Source organism: Dermacentor silvarum, chromosome 6 (assembly GCF_013339745.2).
Source record: "Dermacentor silvarum isolate Dsil-2018 chromosome 6, BIME_Dsil_1.4, whole genome shotgun sequence".
NCBI classification, from domain to species: Eukaryota; Metazoa; Arthropoda; class Arachnida; order Ixodida; family Ixodidae; genus Dermacentor; species Dermacentor silvarum.
The window spans coordinates 134814411-134832578 of record NC_051159.1 but is presented as its reverse complement, the minus strand read 5'-3'; the positions used below and the strand labels follow the sequence as shown (position 1 = coordinate 134832578).

The following is an 18168-nucleotide window of genomic DNA, read 5'->3' as shown; positions in this document are numbered from 1 at the left end:
AGTGGATAGCACATAAATATGGCATTAGATGACGTCACCTTAATATTCTCTATTGGGGAGCATTTACCCACAGACATTCTAACATTTTAACGGAGAAAGAAAAAGTTATACAATCATGAAGCATGACTTGGCACTAAAGCAAGACTCACGCTTGAGAGCATACATTTTTATGTCTGTCAGAAAAAAAAGGAAATGAGCAAAAATCTTCGCCTACTACGACTTTTGGATGTAGGTGTTCCAGCGTAAACCTACATCTCAACATTTCCTCATCTGCGCGGCTAGCGCAAACGAAGCTTTTGAAGAGCATGCAGGTGGCACAGAAAGATTTCGGTGTTGCTTCTGCGTTCCTTCTGACACACTTTACCCAGCCTACTTTAATGTGGAACTAGGCGAAACGTGCAGTTTCAGAGACAATAATTCATGAACTCCATTAGGCTTGGGCTTATTACACGTTTACTTTTCTCGCGCGAAGAAAAATGGCGCGAAACTAGGTTGACTCCCATGGCGACACTCAGGCGCGCGATATGCTTCTTCATTCTGAACGAAGATTCTAGAGTCATTTTCTTGAGTCATTGCCGCAGGCTCCTTTTGCTTCATTCAGGGCACTGAGTTCTACGAGAATAGTCTACGATTCAGGGGCCGAATTCACGAAGCTTTTCGTTCGTAAGTCCTCTTTGCTATGGGCCGGCCGCATTCACTAATTATGTCCAGCGTCCGGATTGGGTAATATTTTCTCTTACGAACAGTTTTTTGTGAATACGGGCGATCCAGCTCTTTACATTATACGCTGAAAGGTAGAGTAAATCGAGTGTTATATTCCAAAATATTGTTCGGAATATGTGTGCACTTGGAGGAATATTTGTTAAATATATAAACACATGAAGCAGAAATGTGGGGCTAATATGTAACTGTCAAGTACATATATCATTATCATCATCATCATCATCAAGTGTATATGTATGTATGGATCATCATCAGCCTATATTTATATCCCCTGCAGGACACACACACACATATGTCCTGCAGGGGACATAAACGTAGGCTGATGATGATGATGATGATGATGATGATACATATATACAGACACATACATACATATACACTTTGAGCTGTATGTACCGACTCTGTAATGGAAGCCAGGCCGTAATGAAGTCAGATCCACTTAGCGGTAATCCTGTGCACAATTTTGAAAACATAAATTCAAAAAATTTGTGGCAGCACGAATTGATGTTTCAGTTAACCACGTGGTAACATTGCTTTTTTAAAAAGTGCAATGCAATAGAGGTGTTCCTTTGGGTACCTTCATTAGTATGATCCCCGGTTCATTCGTCGTTGTCCAAATCAGCAAACAAAAAAGACGAATCTTGCTGTCTGCTCTTCATCGAGAGGATGAAGATTGAAGCGCGAGTAATAATGCTGATCATAATGAATATGATGATGATTATTGTCTACTTTACCACGTATTTTTCACGAGCGACTAGGAGAAAGGTATACCATGGAGTACACAATGAAACAAATTCAAAAAAAGGAAATTACAGTATGAAAAATCGCGATTGTCATCTTTTCACCTTAACACACTTCTGTCTCCTTTAACCTCAACATCACGTTCTGATTTTTTTAGGACGTTTTTGTGTCCCCAGCAATAATGAGCCTTGGGAAAAGACCGATTAGGGCTTTTATTTCGAAAAACTATTGGATAATGTGGCAGTCCATCCTATAGGCAAAGGGCCTGATGTTTCGGTTGCAGAAATGAGAAAGTGTGGACTCGACACGCTGAAATATTCTGTCTGCTGTCATTTCAGGCATCGTTACCAGGTCGTCGTCGTCGTCTGGATGGTTCCTCAGACGCCCTAAGACAGGGTTCACTTTACCTCCCCTTCCCCTCTCTCCCCAGCGTAGGGTAGCAAACCGGACCTTCCACTCTGGTTAACCTCCCTGCCTTTCCCCTTCTCTTTCGCCGGATGGTTCGTTATCGTTGAGCGCAATAAAACTAGCTTCGGCGTTGGCAGCAGAGAATGCTATGGTAGCTACGCCCATTTCATCATTTCCTATAAACTCAGAATTAGTGTAGGGCTATCAGAGGGGGAATAGTCTTTTGTTTTTCACCTGTTAGAGTTTTTTTATTTTTGTAGGAACGTGAACGTATAGGAGAGGTTGGCGCCTTTAGGTAGCACCGGCTACTAATGAAATCACCAAAAGCACTGAAGAACATTGAAAACGGTCAAACAGCACTGACACATACAAAGTTATCCACACTTCTCCAGGAAGCTACAGAAGACAGTAGTCCTTCACAAAGCACTTCGCTTAAGGCTTTCAAGCCCACCACTTCTTTAATACTTAAAAAAAGATTTCTTTTGTGATAATGAGAATTCGTCTTTGCGCCTAAGAGACACTTTTTGGAGAAAGAGAGAACACAATTCCTGAAACCCTACCGGCTCGCGCACAAACGAGATAAATTAGGAATAGTTGGGCATTCTCAGCAATGTTACTAATGGATGATCTTGCTTTCTCTCAAAACGCTGGCTTCGTCAAGGTGTGACGTAGTTTGATATGCAGGAACCTATTAAATCTTCTGTGTTCCTTTCGCCTTTTAGCGTCAAACAGGGGAGTAGAGTAAATAGCCAATGAACCATAAAGCGTATGCACTAACTGAGAATCAAGTTCATTCATAAACAGTTAAATTATTTAGTACTGCTTTATTGGCGCTTTGTTAGCGCTTAAAATAATATCTATAACTGGAAGCAAATATCGCGCAGTTTATCTCAACCATATCTATGAGGCATTTTTTTCTTACTATCTGGTATTGGTTGCATTTCTTTTGTTTACTGAATTATCCTGTTTTTTTTTTTTTCCTGTCATGATAGGCTTATTGGTATACTATATTGCTACGTTTAAACTATAGCTTTATTCGAATATCAACAGGTGAAAGTTAGCGCAAACACTTACTCGACAGTCGTTTTTAATAGTCTGTCGTCCCATGTTCGGCGCTAAAAGGTTATATGAATTACGGCTTCTAGCTAGCCCATGCTAGCCATGCTAATGTCGATTCTTTCATATCTGGTGTTAGGTGTATTATAAAGAACGTTTCAAGACTGGCTCTGTTTTGAAGGAAGTAATTTATTTATGCGCATTCAAACCATCTCCCCTTCGAAATCGTCCCCTACGCACCAACACAGCGCTCTCAGCGTTACTGCAAATTAGCGAATATGTCATGGGCGGCTTCTTTCCGCAAGGAGTCGAGTTCACTTCTGCTATTTGCACTTGGTTAGGGAAATTGTGCCGAAATGGCGACATTTGAGCAGTTTTTCTTTTTTTTTATTTTAGAAAGAGGGAAACAGGCTGAAGCCAAATAGTGTAAAGGATGTTGTTTCCGGCTAGAAACTCGTGCGTGTGTAGTGATGTGTGACAAGATGCATTATTGTTGTGCAGCATCCAGCTCTTCGGGCGCCCCAGATGGAGCCGTTTCCTCGAAACGGCCTCCCTCAAACGCCCTAAAACTTGGCAGTAAAACTCGCTGTTTGTGGCCTGACCATTGGGGACGAATTCCTGATGCACAGTGCCATGATCTAACGCCGGAAAAATACGACGAGCATGCACTTTGTCGAGCTACAGACATTCCTAGCCTATTTTTTCGTTCGCTTAGGAGTTGAGCTTTTTCACTGCGAGGCGAGTTTCTTTTGTCTCAGATTCGTGCCCGTGCTCCTAGGCTTTGTGAGTAGTGATGATACTCGATGTGCAAGTCGGATCATTGGTCAAATAAGGCACGCCCTTATCTCACTCTCTTCTTAAAATGAAAACTCCAGCTGAAAGGTCGCCAATCCAACACTACGGCAACAATTAAATTTAAAGCGCAGAATGGGGCTTGACTCGTTTCGGGAAAATACACGTCCAGGACATATTCGAGAAGCGTCAGGAACGTTCGAAGCGCCGTGTTGCTGCGGAAGGGTACCATTTCAAAAAGTGAAAGCGTTTGAACGGACATAACCAAATTACTTTCTTCAAAACAGTGCCAGTCTCGAAACTTTTTGATGCCACCTCGTATTTATCGGAGATACAGGTGAAATACAGCGTGTATAGTGAAAGTTGGGCTACAAACATACGCTTGGCAGGTTTTGTAGTTTGCGTGTCCCTGAAATGTGCTAATGCAGTCGTTCGAGTCACACTAGTGGACGCATATCTAGCAGACTTTCTTCTCATTCTTGGAAAAATGTTACCGAGCCGGTAAAAAACACGAACCATAGCAAACTTACAACACTTTTTCCTAAATATTCTGAGCCAGTTAGCCCAGCAAGAAGTTTTATTGTCTTGTCATTCGTGTTCGAAACAGCGTCAGTTCTCTGTCGAAAACTCGGTGCCAAATACCAAGGTTTTGAGCCCACGTATTGCTATCACGTATAATAGATATATTCCCTTATCAGAGTGTGTGACAGCTTGTAAGGTTTATTGGTCACGAAAAGATATTATTTGCAAGCCCATGCAGTACAAGAATATATTTGCAGGACGAATTCATAATTCCGATACCACTCCAGAACATCGCGCATACCATTACAGGCAGTGTAGCAACGGCTGGGTTAGCTGTCGGCGGTTGGCTAGCTCTCGATACGAGCAAGCGCGTTGCGTACGAGTCTGCTATAAACTGGAATCTACATAATGTAATCGATGCATGTATATTCCCTGCGTAGGATGACTAACGTTCCTCCGCTGACAAACATGTAAACGAAGTTTTTTTTTTGTTTCATTTTTTACTCTTCACATAAATCGAAGCATCCCTTCCCTCCTTGGCGGACATTTACTTGTTATTTTTCTTATTTCTTTCCCTGTTTTGGTTGTTCTGTCTGTACATAATTAACTGCCCTCGATATCCAATGGCTCCAAGCTAAGCACAGGCGCTATCAATCATTTTCATGTGGGAAGCCAGACTTTCCAGCTCCTGCTCTTTGTCATGCCAGCATTTATACACACTGTGGCTTAAGGGACAGCGAACTGGCAGTTCTGTACTGGTCAGTGGATTTTTCAGGGGTGACACACTGTCAAATAGTTGGCCTCTCCGTTTGAGCTTCACGGTTCTGCTCAGGGATCAGCTATTGTATCGCGCACGCATGAGCGTGTTCTAACGGGGTCGCATCAAAAACTTTCGTGTCGAAGGCTGTCAGCTGATACAGCCATCTATTCAAGAACAACTTATTCTCTAGTCGCACAATGTTGCCTTCGTCAACTATGCACAGTATTACTTGATGCAGTTACCGAAATTCATTCTCAGACTGCAGCTCTCGTACAATACGCCTGGAGCACAAAACCCCGCACAATTTGCTGTATGCAATAGCCAGGTGATGGCTGACATTAGTTAGCATAGATATTTAGGTGTATATGAAGTTATTAAAATGATTATTTAAATCCTCTACAAATAATGGCGGTGCGTACAATTGCGTTTACTTTCATCCTGCGCCACGTGTAACCTGATGCAATGTTTGTGTTTACCCACCGTAAAGGCTTTAAATTTAATATCATACAATTGTTATATTTGTTCACTGCACCATTTTTAAGCAATGCCGGAAGCACCAAATAAGGGGGACGCACAGTGTGAGACATTTAAGCAGTGATGTGATGAGTCTGAAAGCGATGTGTGGCGCTTGTTCAGGGATTAAAGGCGATGACAGGGGTAGGCGCAAGGAAGTACGACACATAGCTTGCTGCATTTATGGATTATGTATAGAAAACTTTGCTTTAAAACATCCGAAAGACGGGCAGAGTCATTCGAGTATGAAGTTCCTAACTGCCGCAGTAACAAAGCAAAGAATAATAAACTTAATGGTTAGCACATGCATTGCTTTTGTAGAGATATTATTACAGCAGCTACCGTGTCTTCTTTTCTCTTATTTTTCTACTTCACAAAGTCCGCTGAAGAGAGAGCATTGAGGCAAAGTGGTATGTTTCGGCCTACCATCCATTTAGTACCAGGAGGAGGATTCTCGCACCAAGGGTGGAGGAACACAATGTACTCGTACGGGGGCGAAATGCGAAAGCACCCGTGTACTTAGATTAAGGTGCACATTAAAGAACCCCAGGTGGTCCAAAATATTCCGGAGTCCCCCATTATATACGGCGTGCCTCATTATCAGATCGTGGTTTGGGCACGTATAAAACCTCATAATTTTTTTGTATGGATAAACGTCAAGCGGCGCTATCGTTATTAGAATCATAGGTATTTATTTATTTATTTATTTATTTATTTATTTATTATTTATTTATTTATTTATTTATTTATTTATTTATTTATTTATTTATTTATTTATTTATTTATTTATTTATTTATTTATTTATTTATTTATTTATTATTTATTTATTTATTTATTTATTTATTGCTGTATACGATGAAGAATTGGACTAGCTGATGCACTCTTCACCACAATCTCTCCAAAGCAACCCATGTATAACAGAGCAGACGAGGAGCAGAATTAGATTGCATAAATCTGGAAAGCTGCATTGCGGTGTCTCCCGGTGAAGTGCGTCAGAAGATGGCTTACTCTCAGCGCGAGCGTGCACGTCGATATAGACAAAAGAGGACGCTTTAAAACTGCGGCTTTGTGACGGCGGCGGAAGCTTCTAACAAATTCCCGTCCCCGAGCCGTCATCGCTCGACGGTGGTGAACAAAGGGAGTGAATAGCGGCGGCTGTCCTGGCTTTGTCAAAAAGCGCGTGTGACATGTCGGCGAAAGAATGGAGAGCTTACAGACAGCGAGGCCTAATCCTATTCAACGCTCCAGCGGCGTGATGCAGGCGCATAAATGCGCAGTCGCCTATACGCCCACGGAATCGCGCATAAAATGCTACTTCAGAATGGGAGTGGAAGGCTGAACGCAATTTTCGAGCGGAAGAACATGTAGTACGGGCCATTTGTTCTCTGCAACTAAATTTGGCATGCTTTTAGGCGGCCCATTAACTGGCCAAGCTGATTAACTGCCTGGCTTGAAACTCTTTCTTTTTCGCTCGATGAGAAATCGTGCGAGAACGTTTTGCCATTGGAGCGTCCTGTGCATTTGTAATAACTGATAGCAGGAAACTTTGCCATAATCACAATTATATTTCTGGCTGTGTTTTTTTTAAATACAGCAAAGATGGTGTCTGAGCGGTCGATTTTAAAGGCGTAATGAGCAGCCCCACATATTCCCACTGCTCATGTTTCCCGTCTTCTCCTTTATTTATTTTCGTTCCTTAACATTTCCTCCTTTGCATAGACTAGTATACTGGACGCCACGTCTGGCTTACTTCTCCACCTTTTCTCTCTCTCCCTTCTCCTCTTCCTCGATGTTGTTATGCAAAAATAAAAAGTCAGGACCATTATCAGTGTAGTGCATATAAATGCCAATAAACCTCACCACAGTCAATGTACAAAAAGTGCACCACAATGCCGGCTTCTTTACCGCTAGTAATTTGCATCGTATGTTGGACATAAATGCCTATTGTGCTAATTCGGATATATTACGGCTGTTTTAAGTGCATTTCAGCAAACACACACTAGCGAGAAGGCGCCCCTCATGCTATGGAGCGTTTTAACACATACATAAAAATGAAAATAATTTTTGAAACTAATAATGCTCGTCATTTACGGTCCAATTAAACTTTTAAGGTAGATACTTCAGCCAGAACCGAAAACAACGCTGATAGTCCATGCCCTGTATTTTTACACAATGGTCTTTTCTAACGAAATTGCTATAGCATAAATATACGTTAGTGATGCCTCCATTCGTTTTTTTTTTTTCTTTTTTTTTCAGCGGGGCTTTACTCAACTGACGATAGCAGGGAACTCGTTTTTCTTCTGGACTCGTTTTCACTTCTGGAGCGTGCCTAAACACTCATGATCAGCGCCAAAGGGAATCAAGTCATCGGGGTTGAAGGAATACTTAATAATCTCTTAGCACATAGTCGCCAGGCATTGACGCTGCACTTTTTCACACGCTGGAGGCAAAGCTTTTTCCTTTAATCCTGCCGTGAAATGTCTAAGAGGTCGAAGGCTATCTTAAAAATTCACGAAGCCTGTCGTAAGTTTCTCAGCGTTCGACTGAATTACTTTAATCTTGCACGAGCCTCTCTCTCAAAAAGGTTTCCGTCAAAGCTGGCATTCCAATTCTCTTGTTTTGTTTCTTTTGTTCAGTGCCTTTATTAATAACATTCGTGTCAGACGAGTTGCGACACTTTCGACCTTTATCAACGCTCATGAGCCGTGGCCTGTCCAGGCCCTGTAAAAATTCTGCACGAGTCAGCGCTCTGCACTTTCGGAGGAGAATGAATAATTTAAGTCAAATTGCATATTTCTCTATTCGCTTTCTTGTGAAAGCGCTGCATACGTAGTGGGTGAAACATTGACGGTTTATGATTTGACAAAGAAAAAAAAAGCACAAGACAACGCCTTTTTCGTGACTGAGAACAAAAGATGATTATGGCGTAGTCTACGGCCCAGTGGCTTTAGGAAGGAGAGAAAAAAAAAGAGGGGTTGCGAAATGTCAGTGAACAAGCCATGATAGCGTAAGCAGAACGTATCCTTTTTTTTCTTTTTTGTGTGTGCTCTTGTGATGCATGCAGATAATAAGTGCCTAATCCAGCGTGTAGGTCGCATGGGCTGCCTCAGTTTCATGACTTCGCAATCCTTTCGTTTGCACTGCACACTGACATATGTGCTGCTGTCGGCTAAACAATATATTTTCATGTGGACGAATCATTCTGACTATTGCCTTTGATTCGCGGTTTTAGCGTGCAAGAATTTTAAAAGTTGGAAGAACCTAAACGAGTAACATCGCGATAAAATGAGCGACGACGATACAGACAGAGTGAAAAGAGCCCTTATTTCACTCTGTCTCTATCGTCGTCCCCCCTTATTTTTCTTCCCACTGTTGCATAAGTTGCAAGGAACCAACTGGCCCAGCAAGCAACCATAGAAGAATCGTTGAATGTCGCTGGCGTGGGGAAAGGGCGCCAGGCAGTAGCGTAATGCGACCGCATTCAAAAAGTTCGCCATCTTTGGATATCGCCTGCAGGAATGCTGGCCTTGACTGGCTATCCCAAGTACATATTTTTTTCGACCGTGCGCATGTATTTTGCACGTATTAACTTGTTTGCATATGTAATTGGGTGTGTAGCTGAAACAATGCCGGCGTTGTCAGTGGTGGCGTGTCTTGTCCGAGAAAGATTTATGCTGTTCTTGTGATTCAGCTTTCATTCAAATGTGACAGATAATTTTACGTTTCAGAAAGATGAAACTTCTGACACCTACTCTAAGTATTTTTCTGATCACGTGAATATAGCTTTCAGCAAAAAGGCAGCCAGGGAAAACTGAACATTGCACGTAATATTGCTGCAGTGTTTCCTCCTCAAAATGTTTTCAGAGCGTACTGCTGCAAATGTCTAGAACAAGATTCCACTCGTCCTCCCTTTCTAATACGTTCTCCGTCGGCGAAACCTCCTATTGAGGCAGAAAAAGAATATTACTGACAGCCCGTGAATTAGCACGTATAAGAGCTACATTTTCTAAACGAATTACAGCGTGAACTGTGCCAGTCAAAGTGAAATAATTATGTTGCAGGAAAACCACCTTTCAATGTCTTATTTTTTTTTACATTTTGCATGTAAAGCCCAAAAAAGGCATTATACAATTAAGGGCAAATTCTCTTTTCTTTCTGATTTTTACCTCGCGCTTTTAAAGGACTACATCCCAACGATAAACGTAGCCTGCCATGTAGCTTTCTATGTAAAGCAACTCCCAAGCCTCTAAACACCATAGGTGCTTCAACTGTGACAATCGCAATAAATCTAAATGGGCAATGCTCTAATCGGGGCCGTGTGGCCGCGCTACGGCATACTGGAATAAAGTAAACGTGCTCCAAGAGAGAGATGAAAGCTACATTTCAGACGAGTTTGTGCAACATCATTTTCCTAAAAAGCCAGTCCTCATCTTTGTAGGTCGCTTTAACAATTCATTGCAAGAAAAGTTCATATTCGCAACTTTGAAAAATTGGATACTCTTGTTTCGTGATAGTGCAGGAGTTTTGAACATATCGATTTTTGAGCTTCTTTCTCGTTTCATTTCTTTTTTGTTGGAAAACAAAATTTAAGTATAAGATAATCTTTCATTGTGCAACGCCCCCTCCTCACCAATGCATTTTGTTCGTGCAGGAACAACCTCGTAATTTACATGAGATTCGGATCCCTCTCCGCAATATGAACACTCCGTTTCCACAATGAGCATAGCGGAGTCCTTAAGGTTATCGCTTCGTCCTACCACGGCCCTTTACTAGCGTCTGAGTCAGCATACCGCGCGTTATGGTTAAGTGCACGCATGCGCATAATAATCGAACATCTCCTTTCTCTCGCTTTCCCCGTTTCTACAAAGCGTTTCGAAATTATTTTGGAATCTATATATATATATATATATATATATATATATATAATCACTGTCTCCCTCGGTTACAAAACACGCTCTTTGTGCGCAAACTGTCGCGTTTAAAGCATATCGCGTAGGTTTCCGAAACATCATCTCAGCAAGTTCTTTTTTACATTTCTAATTCTAAACACAAACAATTCTGCAGCATTTCATATCCCTCTCACTCACGTAGCTTTTCTTTCCTCGAAGTTGCACCGACGTTAAGCGTTCACACCATGCTTTGGCACAACCACGCAGAAGATTCGGGGGGGGGGGGGGAAGTAGAAAAAGAAAGAGAGAGAGAGAAATCTCTTATGCCAGAACACGCATTCAGACTTTGCCCCGCTTGCGCTTCCATTTCCATTAGCGAGTGGCGCAATCGCAGCAAACCAGCGAGAGGTGGTACAGAAGGATTTTCTTTTTAACGTGCGCTAGTGGGAAAGGAACACTGCAAGGCCAGTGCAATTATCCGCTTGGACTTCTTCGTCGGTCTCTGGCCAGGCGCGTTTACGCGCGAAAGGCGTAGCAGCATTTTAGCAACTACGAGAAAGAAAACGTTAAATACAGAAATACAAGAAAGTAAAGGTGGAGGCAAGGGGCGACTGGAGAAGGGGGAGGGAGAGGGGGGAGTATAAACGCTAACAGGACCATGGAGAGAGCTCGGTCTTCCACGAGAACGATGTTGTGCAGTGTAATTCGTGCTCAGACGAAGCTCACGGTTTGGCCGATTGAGCCGGAAAATGTTTCATTTCATACCTTATATGAACGCGGCAAGCTCGTTACTCCTCTGCGTGCATTCGTCTGTGTGTGTGGCTGAAGTTCTTGCGTAGTTCAGAATGCACTGGCAGCAATGGCTGACACCCTTCCTGTGGGTACTCTCACCGAGTTCCTTTATTTCCTTATTTTTTAATAATGGACACACTTTATTCGTTCTGCTCACGGATTGAGCTACCTTCGTGATACCGAAAACTTATACAGAAGAATGCGCCTCGCTGTAATTAGGTTGCTGACAATATTTCATTATTCTTTCTTTAGCCTGGTGCACTGACGTTTCTTGATAACTTTTTTATATGCTATAAACAACTTCAAACCCAGGGCAATACTGCCGCATTTTAAGGTTCAGGGTAAAGCTCCGACGCATTGTATAGATCTTAGAAGAGAGCTCCACTTTAAGGTTCCAAGCGTTCCAAAGAGCAATATAGCTCATACAAGACTGTAATGCCTGATAGGCTCTGTGGGTAATAAAAAAATAAAATAAATGGTTGCTATAGAAACAATAAGGAATTTGGACGCACTACTACAGCGCCAGAATTTGTACACCAAGGACAGTACTACTTGCAACGACGGGATGCTTCTCTCTAACCGCATCGCTTATAACTGTGTCCACGACATTTATTTAGGTTCCCATTATATATTCCATGAAAGTGCATTGACACGTGTACTTTTTTTATCTTTGTCGGGTATATCAACGAAATCAAAGCAGGTGTCAGTTGTATCGGCACTATAGGCTGGGATATAGGAAAAGAGAGACAGAGAGAGGTTTATTTGAAGAAAGGCAGAGAGGTCGGCTTGAGCGTTAGTTTGCTCTGGCCTGCTACTCTACACTGGGGAAGGGGGAAGGGGATAAAAAGAGCGATGAATGATGATGATAAGATTAGGAGGTGCGTATGTACATGTCCATCCCGTTGAGGTCATACTATAGCCGTGCATGGAGTCCAGTGGCTTGAAGGAAGGCTACCGTCGCTTCGATGACCACAGCTGCGCTGTTGGCGTCAGGCCAAGGACCTAAGACAATCTCGTCAGACATTGGTCTTTTAGTTACTCGCTGAATATTTGAAATGAGGCTCTGCCGTTCTCGCGCGTACGCTGGGCATGAGCAAAATATGTGCTCAAGTGTTTCTGGCACTGGGCAGTGATCGCAGTTAGGACCAGTGTCACTGCAGCCGATGATATGCGTATAACGCCTCGTGAGTGCAACACCAAGACGAATCCGGTGTAGCAGACTTGTTATACTCCTCTTCAGTTTATGAGGCATGCGGAACTTCATTTCTGGGTCCCATTTGTGCAGTCTCTTGTGTCGTCGATCAGGATTGGTCCAGTACTCAAGTGTAGAGTTCGGCATAACGCACCGAAGCAGGGCATTCGTGTCTGTTTGTGAGAACGCGATGCTTACTTCTGGCGCATTATTTACAGCTATTTTAGCTTCAGTGTCTGCTTGTTCATTTCATATCACGCCACAGTGTGCAGGTATCCACTGAAAGGTGACGTGGTGGCCGCATTTGGTCGCAATGTCGAGAAGCTCTGCGATTTCTAGAGCTAAAATATAATAAGGGCCTTGTCTCATAACGCACTCAATGGCTTGAAGAGTGGGTTTGGCGTCGCAAAATAAAGTCCATATGCGAGGAGGCTCTCTTGCAAGGAATCGTATTGCCTCGCGGATAGCAACAAGTTCTGCAGCAGTTGAAATGGACTTGTGGTCTAATTTAAACCGTCGAGCGATGGACATTTGCGGGATGACAAAGGCTGCGGCGGAGGCACATGGGGTAACAGAGCCATCGGTATACACGTGAGAAGTACCACTGTATGCTGTAAAAATGTGCGATAGGGTAAGTTGCTTAAGGCCAATGGATGAAACACAGGACTTCCTCGTAATCCCAGGGATTTGAAGTTTAACAAGCGGTGTAGGCAGGACCCACGGAGGTGCACTAGGAATGCATGGGGAAGAGAATCTAAACGGCAGAATGTTCTCATGACGCAATATAGTTCTTGAAAAACTGCAGTTTGGGTGTGTGGCAGGGAGTGCTGATAGGGGATGTTGCCTATGTCGGGTCAACAAGCGTAGGTGCACTCGAAGAGGTTCGCAGAGCATATATACGTTGATGGGACAAGCCCGAGCTTCCGCAATGGTTCCATTCGTTGAGGTGCAGCGTGGTAGGCCCAAGCACGTGCGCAAACCTTGAGCTTGTATGCTCTCTAACGTCCGCACACAGCTGGGTCTCATGTTCGAGAGCACCGGCATGCTGTATCTTATATAGCCTACGAACAGGGATTGGTACAATTGAAGAAGAGACGATTCCGACGGGGCCCCATCTTGATCCTGCCACCACCCGAAGCACAAGGACAAAACTCTTCAGGGATATAGGAAAAGAGCTTATGACTCGCTTTCGCCTGTTTTACTCCCCGACAACGCACTCGATCGTCGCAGAAGTGTCTAGGCACTACAACGGTGTCTACGCTACGCACGTCACGTTTAATGGAATGAGTGTGTAGTCACCGAAATTTAGAGCTGTCTCCAAGCTTTTTACCTTCGTTCTCTCCACCCACTGTCTTGGTACAGGTTGAAATTTCATACAGCAATGCTATAAGCCTCGCGAGGAAAAGGGCTACACTAAAGTACTGAAGACAGTGCACGACCCAATGACGCCAGGAATCACGAGAGTGGTGCATCAAGCAAGACGGCAAAATATGCAGCCGCCATATTATAAATTACCGTAACCCGATATCAGCTCTCTTAGTACGAGTCAGCAATGGTCACCATTTGGCCCCATAGCGTTTCCACAATTGGAGTAGCAGGTCCGAATAATCGGGAAGGTTTTCGAAAAAGTCGGTCGGGCGTCTCGCACGTACGTCCATCGAAAAGACTCCTCCGTAGTATCGCTTCATTCTCAAACTGAGCCCTTGCAATGTCTTCGCAGTGCAGTTTTCTTGCTTGAAAGCTTCCTCCATCCCAATCCTCACTGCGCGTCCTGTCCTCCTTCATTTCGTCGCATCCGTGTACACGTGAAAGTGCCTGCCGACGAAGGCTCACTGTTCTCGGTACGAGCACAAAGCGGTGCGGCTCGTTGCACTGTTTGTCCAGCACTCAGCCAGAGCACGCTATGGGACTCATTCACTCGAAGCACCGCTATTGATTACAGAGACGAGAAATATCACTGATGAGTTGAGCTCCTATCTGCGCAGGCAGTCGTTGGTACCCTTAGCTGGCGTCGATTCCGCTACGACTAACGAACCTAAAATAGAAGTGCTCTGAATAAAATTGTTTTAGTGGATAAAAAGTTCCTGTCCAATGCGCTCCACCACGGTATTGCAGGCTGCCGGATTAAATAAAATGCTCAGCACGAGAACGCGGGATCGAATCCCGGCCGCGGCGGCCGCATTTCGATGGAGGCGAAATACAAAACCGCCCGTGTGCTTGCGTTGTAGTGCACGGTAAAGAACCCCAGGTGGTCAAAATTAATCCGGAGCCCTCCACTACGGCGCGCCTCATAATCAGAACTGGTTTTGGCACCTAAAACCTCATTTCTTAAGTAATAGCGCGACTCATAGCGTTGCAGTATTGTTGCTGTTTCTATGCACAATGTCGACGCAAAGATACCCGTACAGGACAGACATCTTTTGCATTTGCCTCTTGGCACAATAATATGTTTGTGACTTGCGCCGTTGTGGTAGTGTGCAGTATCCCCCTCACATTTGCCCGACTTTACTTGGGACAATCAGGACGGTGTGTAAAAGTGCGTCCTCAGGGAGCACGAAAATGCGCTAAAAGGCTCTGTGTGCTCCTCACTCTTGACAATTCATTCCCGTGACTGCAGGTGTCCCGCAGAATTCACTAGGACATTCTTTTTTTTTTCTCTCCACTCTTTATTTCTTTCTCGCCATCCTATTTCTTTTTCGTCAACCAGACCAGTTGACACCTGAAATTTGTGAGGCATATAGAATACAAAAAGCGGGACCAGACTTGGTTAGTCAACCTTCAATAGCCATCCAAGAAAAAGAAATTTCCTTTTGAGACCACGCAAATCGTTGATAGCACGCTGCTTTAGATTGGTGTCAATTTATTATTTTTTTGTGTCACCTGATCTAACCACGAATGCTTGTCACAAATTGTCCACTGCCTTGCAGGCGCGTGCGCAGTTTAAGTGTGTATTAACTCGTTCATTCAATAAATTTTTCAGTTGAACGTCAGCGCTTGTGCTGAGTCCACATCTTCCTTCGTCTTCGTTTTCAGTGCGCTGTTGCCTTTTTGCAATCAATCAATCATATCAATCAATATTTGCAATCAATACCAACTCGCCCAGTTTTGCATCCTCAGTGCAGCAAATACTGCCTGTTAGGAGCAGTAAGGTAATAAGGCAAATAAATTAGAGGCGACGAACATTTTTTTTTAGTGATAGCGCTGCTGTACTTTGTACAGTAGTTCGTACATTTGTACATTTTGTACAAATGCACAGCTTTGTCCATTTGGCTTCTGATCTGTGCAGGTCTTTACGTTGTTACGAGACCATGAGCGGCGGTGTGTGAGCGGCACTTGTGCATTGCCAAATTTGTCCTTCGGCAAGAAAAACATGAACAAGGTAGGTGTTTTGGTCTCGTTTTTAAGGGGAAGTGAGCAGGAGATAACGCGATGACAATGGTGAAAGGAGTCCTTTTATTTCATGTTGGCAACTATGATTTCCCCCTTAAATAATTCTGCAGCTCAGTTCAATCGCTATCTTGACTCAAAAAAGCAAGCGCGAACAATGAGAGTGATAAGGCGTGCTTCGGACTATGGATCATTCAGGAATGAATTTGTATTTCAAAAGCAATGGCAGCTAGAGAGCAAGCAGTCGCGTTATCAGAAATTATAAACAAACAACGAGATGCAAGGTTTCTAAAATCAAGGCAAAATAACTATGGCGGGACAAACACGGAATGCGCCCGCAAATCACAATTGTTCGTACCCAGCACCGAAACTGAACTCTGTAGCATAGAATGCAATGGGGCCTTGGCTAATGCAGGAATAACCTTTTTTCGCTGAGACAGGTATTCATTACCAGCCCCGTGCTATCGCTCCTTTGAAATGTAACCAAATCTGAGGACGAGGCTGCTGATAGAATCATCTCACTTAAAAGAGCAAATCCTGCAGTTTCAGTCCTTCTGTTGCGATTTGTTAAAAGTTTTAAAGCTTCACACCATCATGGCTCACCGACAATGTGCACATTTTCGTGAACAAAAGCGCTGAACATTTCATTTTGACTAAGTTACACTCTTCTGAAGTCCCACTGCACTCGAGGTTGTAAGCTGCTGTGGCTGGCTCCCTGCATGAAAGTAAACACAGTTGCGCGCGAAGGTTATCACCTTGTTTTCAACCACACAATAACCGTTTTCCACCCATTGTTGAATGTATTTCACAGTAGCAGAACACGACGGCAGCCCGAGTCGTCTTGCGCGAATGTTACCAAAGTGCCAGAAAAGCACTATGGGGTGCCTCGGATAAGTGTTTATTAATATCGTCCCTGCGCAAATACATGCCACCGTTCCGTGACACTTTGATAGATGGAGGCCACATGCGGGCGGAGGCACAGGGAGAGAGGAGCTTCGCCAGCGAGACGAATGGGTTCGGGCTAGAACTGAGCTCTTGAAAGCGCAGTTGCTGGGCTGTTTGTCAAGTCAATATGGCACTATAGAATCTCAGGCAGTCTCTTTATTTATCTGAATTTTGTCTTTTCTTTTTTGGCGGACGCGTGAACCCAATGCATAGATACACTACTCAGAAAAAGCGCAAGAGCAGGAGAGTGCTAGTGAATCGTAACAAAAGCATTTGGAGCGGAATAGTCATGTTTGCCTATGCGCGTTCCAGCACTCCATTTAATATTGTTCTGCTTATTCTACTGGTGCTAACTTTCGTGCTTCACCGGCCTTCCATATTTTCATGCTGTGGATGATCGACAGTGTATATGTAGCACACATAAAAAATGCAAGATAAGAAAATGAGGAAACATCGGGAAGGTCACGAATAAAAAGAATGAAGGCAGTGGAAAAGCCGCACAGTCGAAATACAAATCTCCTTTTCATCTTAACATGAACGTTTCTGGCATGCTAAAATGCTGTCTTCGAACTAAACAAAAATTCCTCAGTATGTACTTTTAACTGCCAAAGCACAGAAAGGAGAGGAATAGCTGAAGAAATGTTTCAGAAAGTGCACCGTCATTCTCTGTGGAAGTATTCAACAAGTTCATACGTATTCACTACGCAAATTCACTAAGCGCAATAACTAAGCGTATTTAACGAGGCTTGTGCACCTTAGTGCCTTTCATTACCTTCTGAGGTGTGTGGAATTATTTGCGGGAGACTGGTTCAAGCTGACAGCGAACTTGGTTTATTCTATGGACTAATATATACAGCTGCGTGATGTGCTTCTGCACGTCGGGCGAGAACTGTTGCCAAGGGTTCCCTGTCCGAATGGCTTCCTAGGGCATTGATTTCCTTCTATCCTTTCCTCGTAGTGTATACTCGGTCAAACTAATGTGCTGCGCTGGACGCGTGGACGATGTTTCGTTAAGTGTTGTAACACGTTGTTACATTGTGATACGCGTGCAATATGTTCAAGTTGTATCGTTATGTATGTCGACGTACATTGGAGGTGCCGGTTTGCGTCGACGCCAGGTGAGAGTACGTTTATCAAACACCAAAGACAATAGGATAAAAGCAATAGGTAGGCGGTTTTCTGCAGTCCTTGTTGGCAACTAAGACAAACTTTTTCTAACTGAAAGAGCTCAAATAAATGCTAGGTAGATAATTTTCTTGTTAAATATAATGCATGCCGGTTTTTGCTTTATAAGCTTAACCACAAACGTCGAATTATTGCACTTTAATATTTGCACAAACTCAATATGAAGCAAAGTATTTTCTTTACAAAATTTTTCTCCACAGTGTCAGTTTTTCGAGCTGGTTTTAATGAAGCAGTACCGACACTGCTAACGCACACGATACTT

The 18168-nt window shown here is 43.4% G+C and overlaps 1 protein-coding gene across 2 annotated transcripts in view; it reads left to right on the top strand.

The window, feature by feature from the left end:
* Positions 1-18168, top strand: part of LOC125946410 (uncharacterized) — a 94523-nt gene that overhangs the window by 24018 nt on the left and 52337 nt on the right. For both annotated transcript variants that reach the window (XR_007467567.1, XM_049669532.1), the window contains exon 2: positions 15676-15768. Coding sequence is in view for 1 of the 2 variants with exons in the window: in XM_049669532.1 (XP_049525489.1) it covers positions 15676-15768 (93 nt within the window). In the remaining variant the exon portion in view is untranslated. The remainder of the gene's footprint in view (positions 1-15675; positions 15769-18168) is intronic.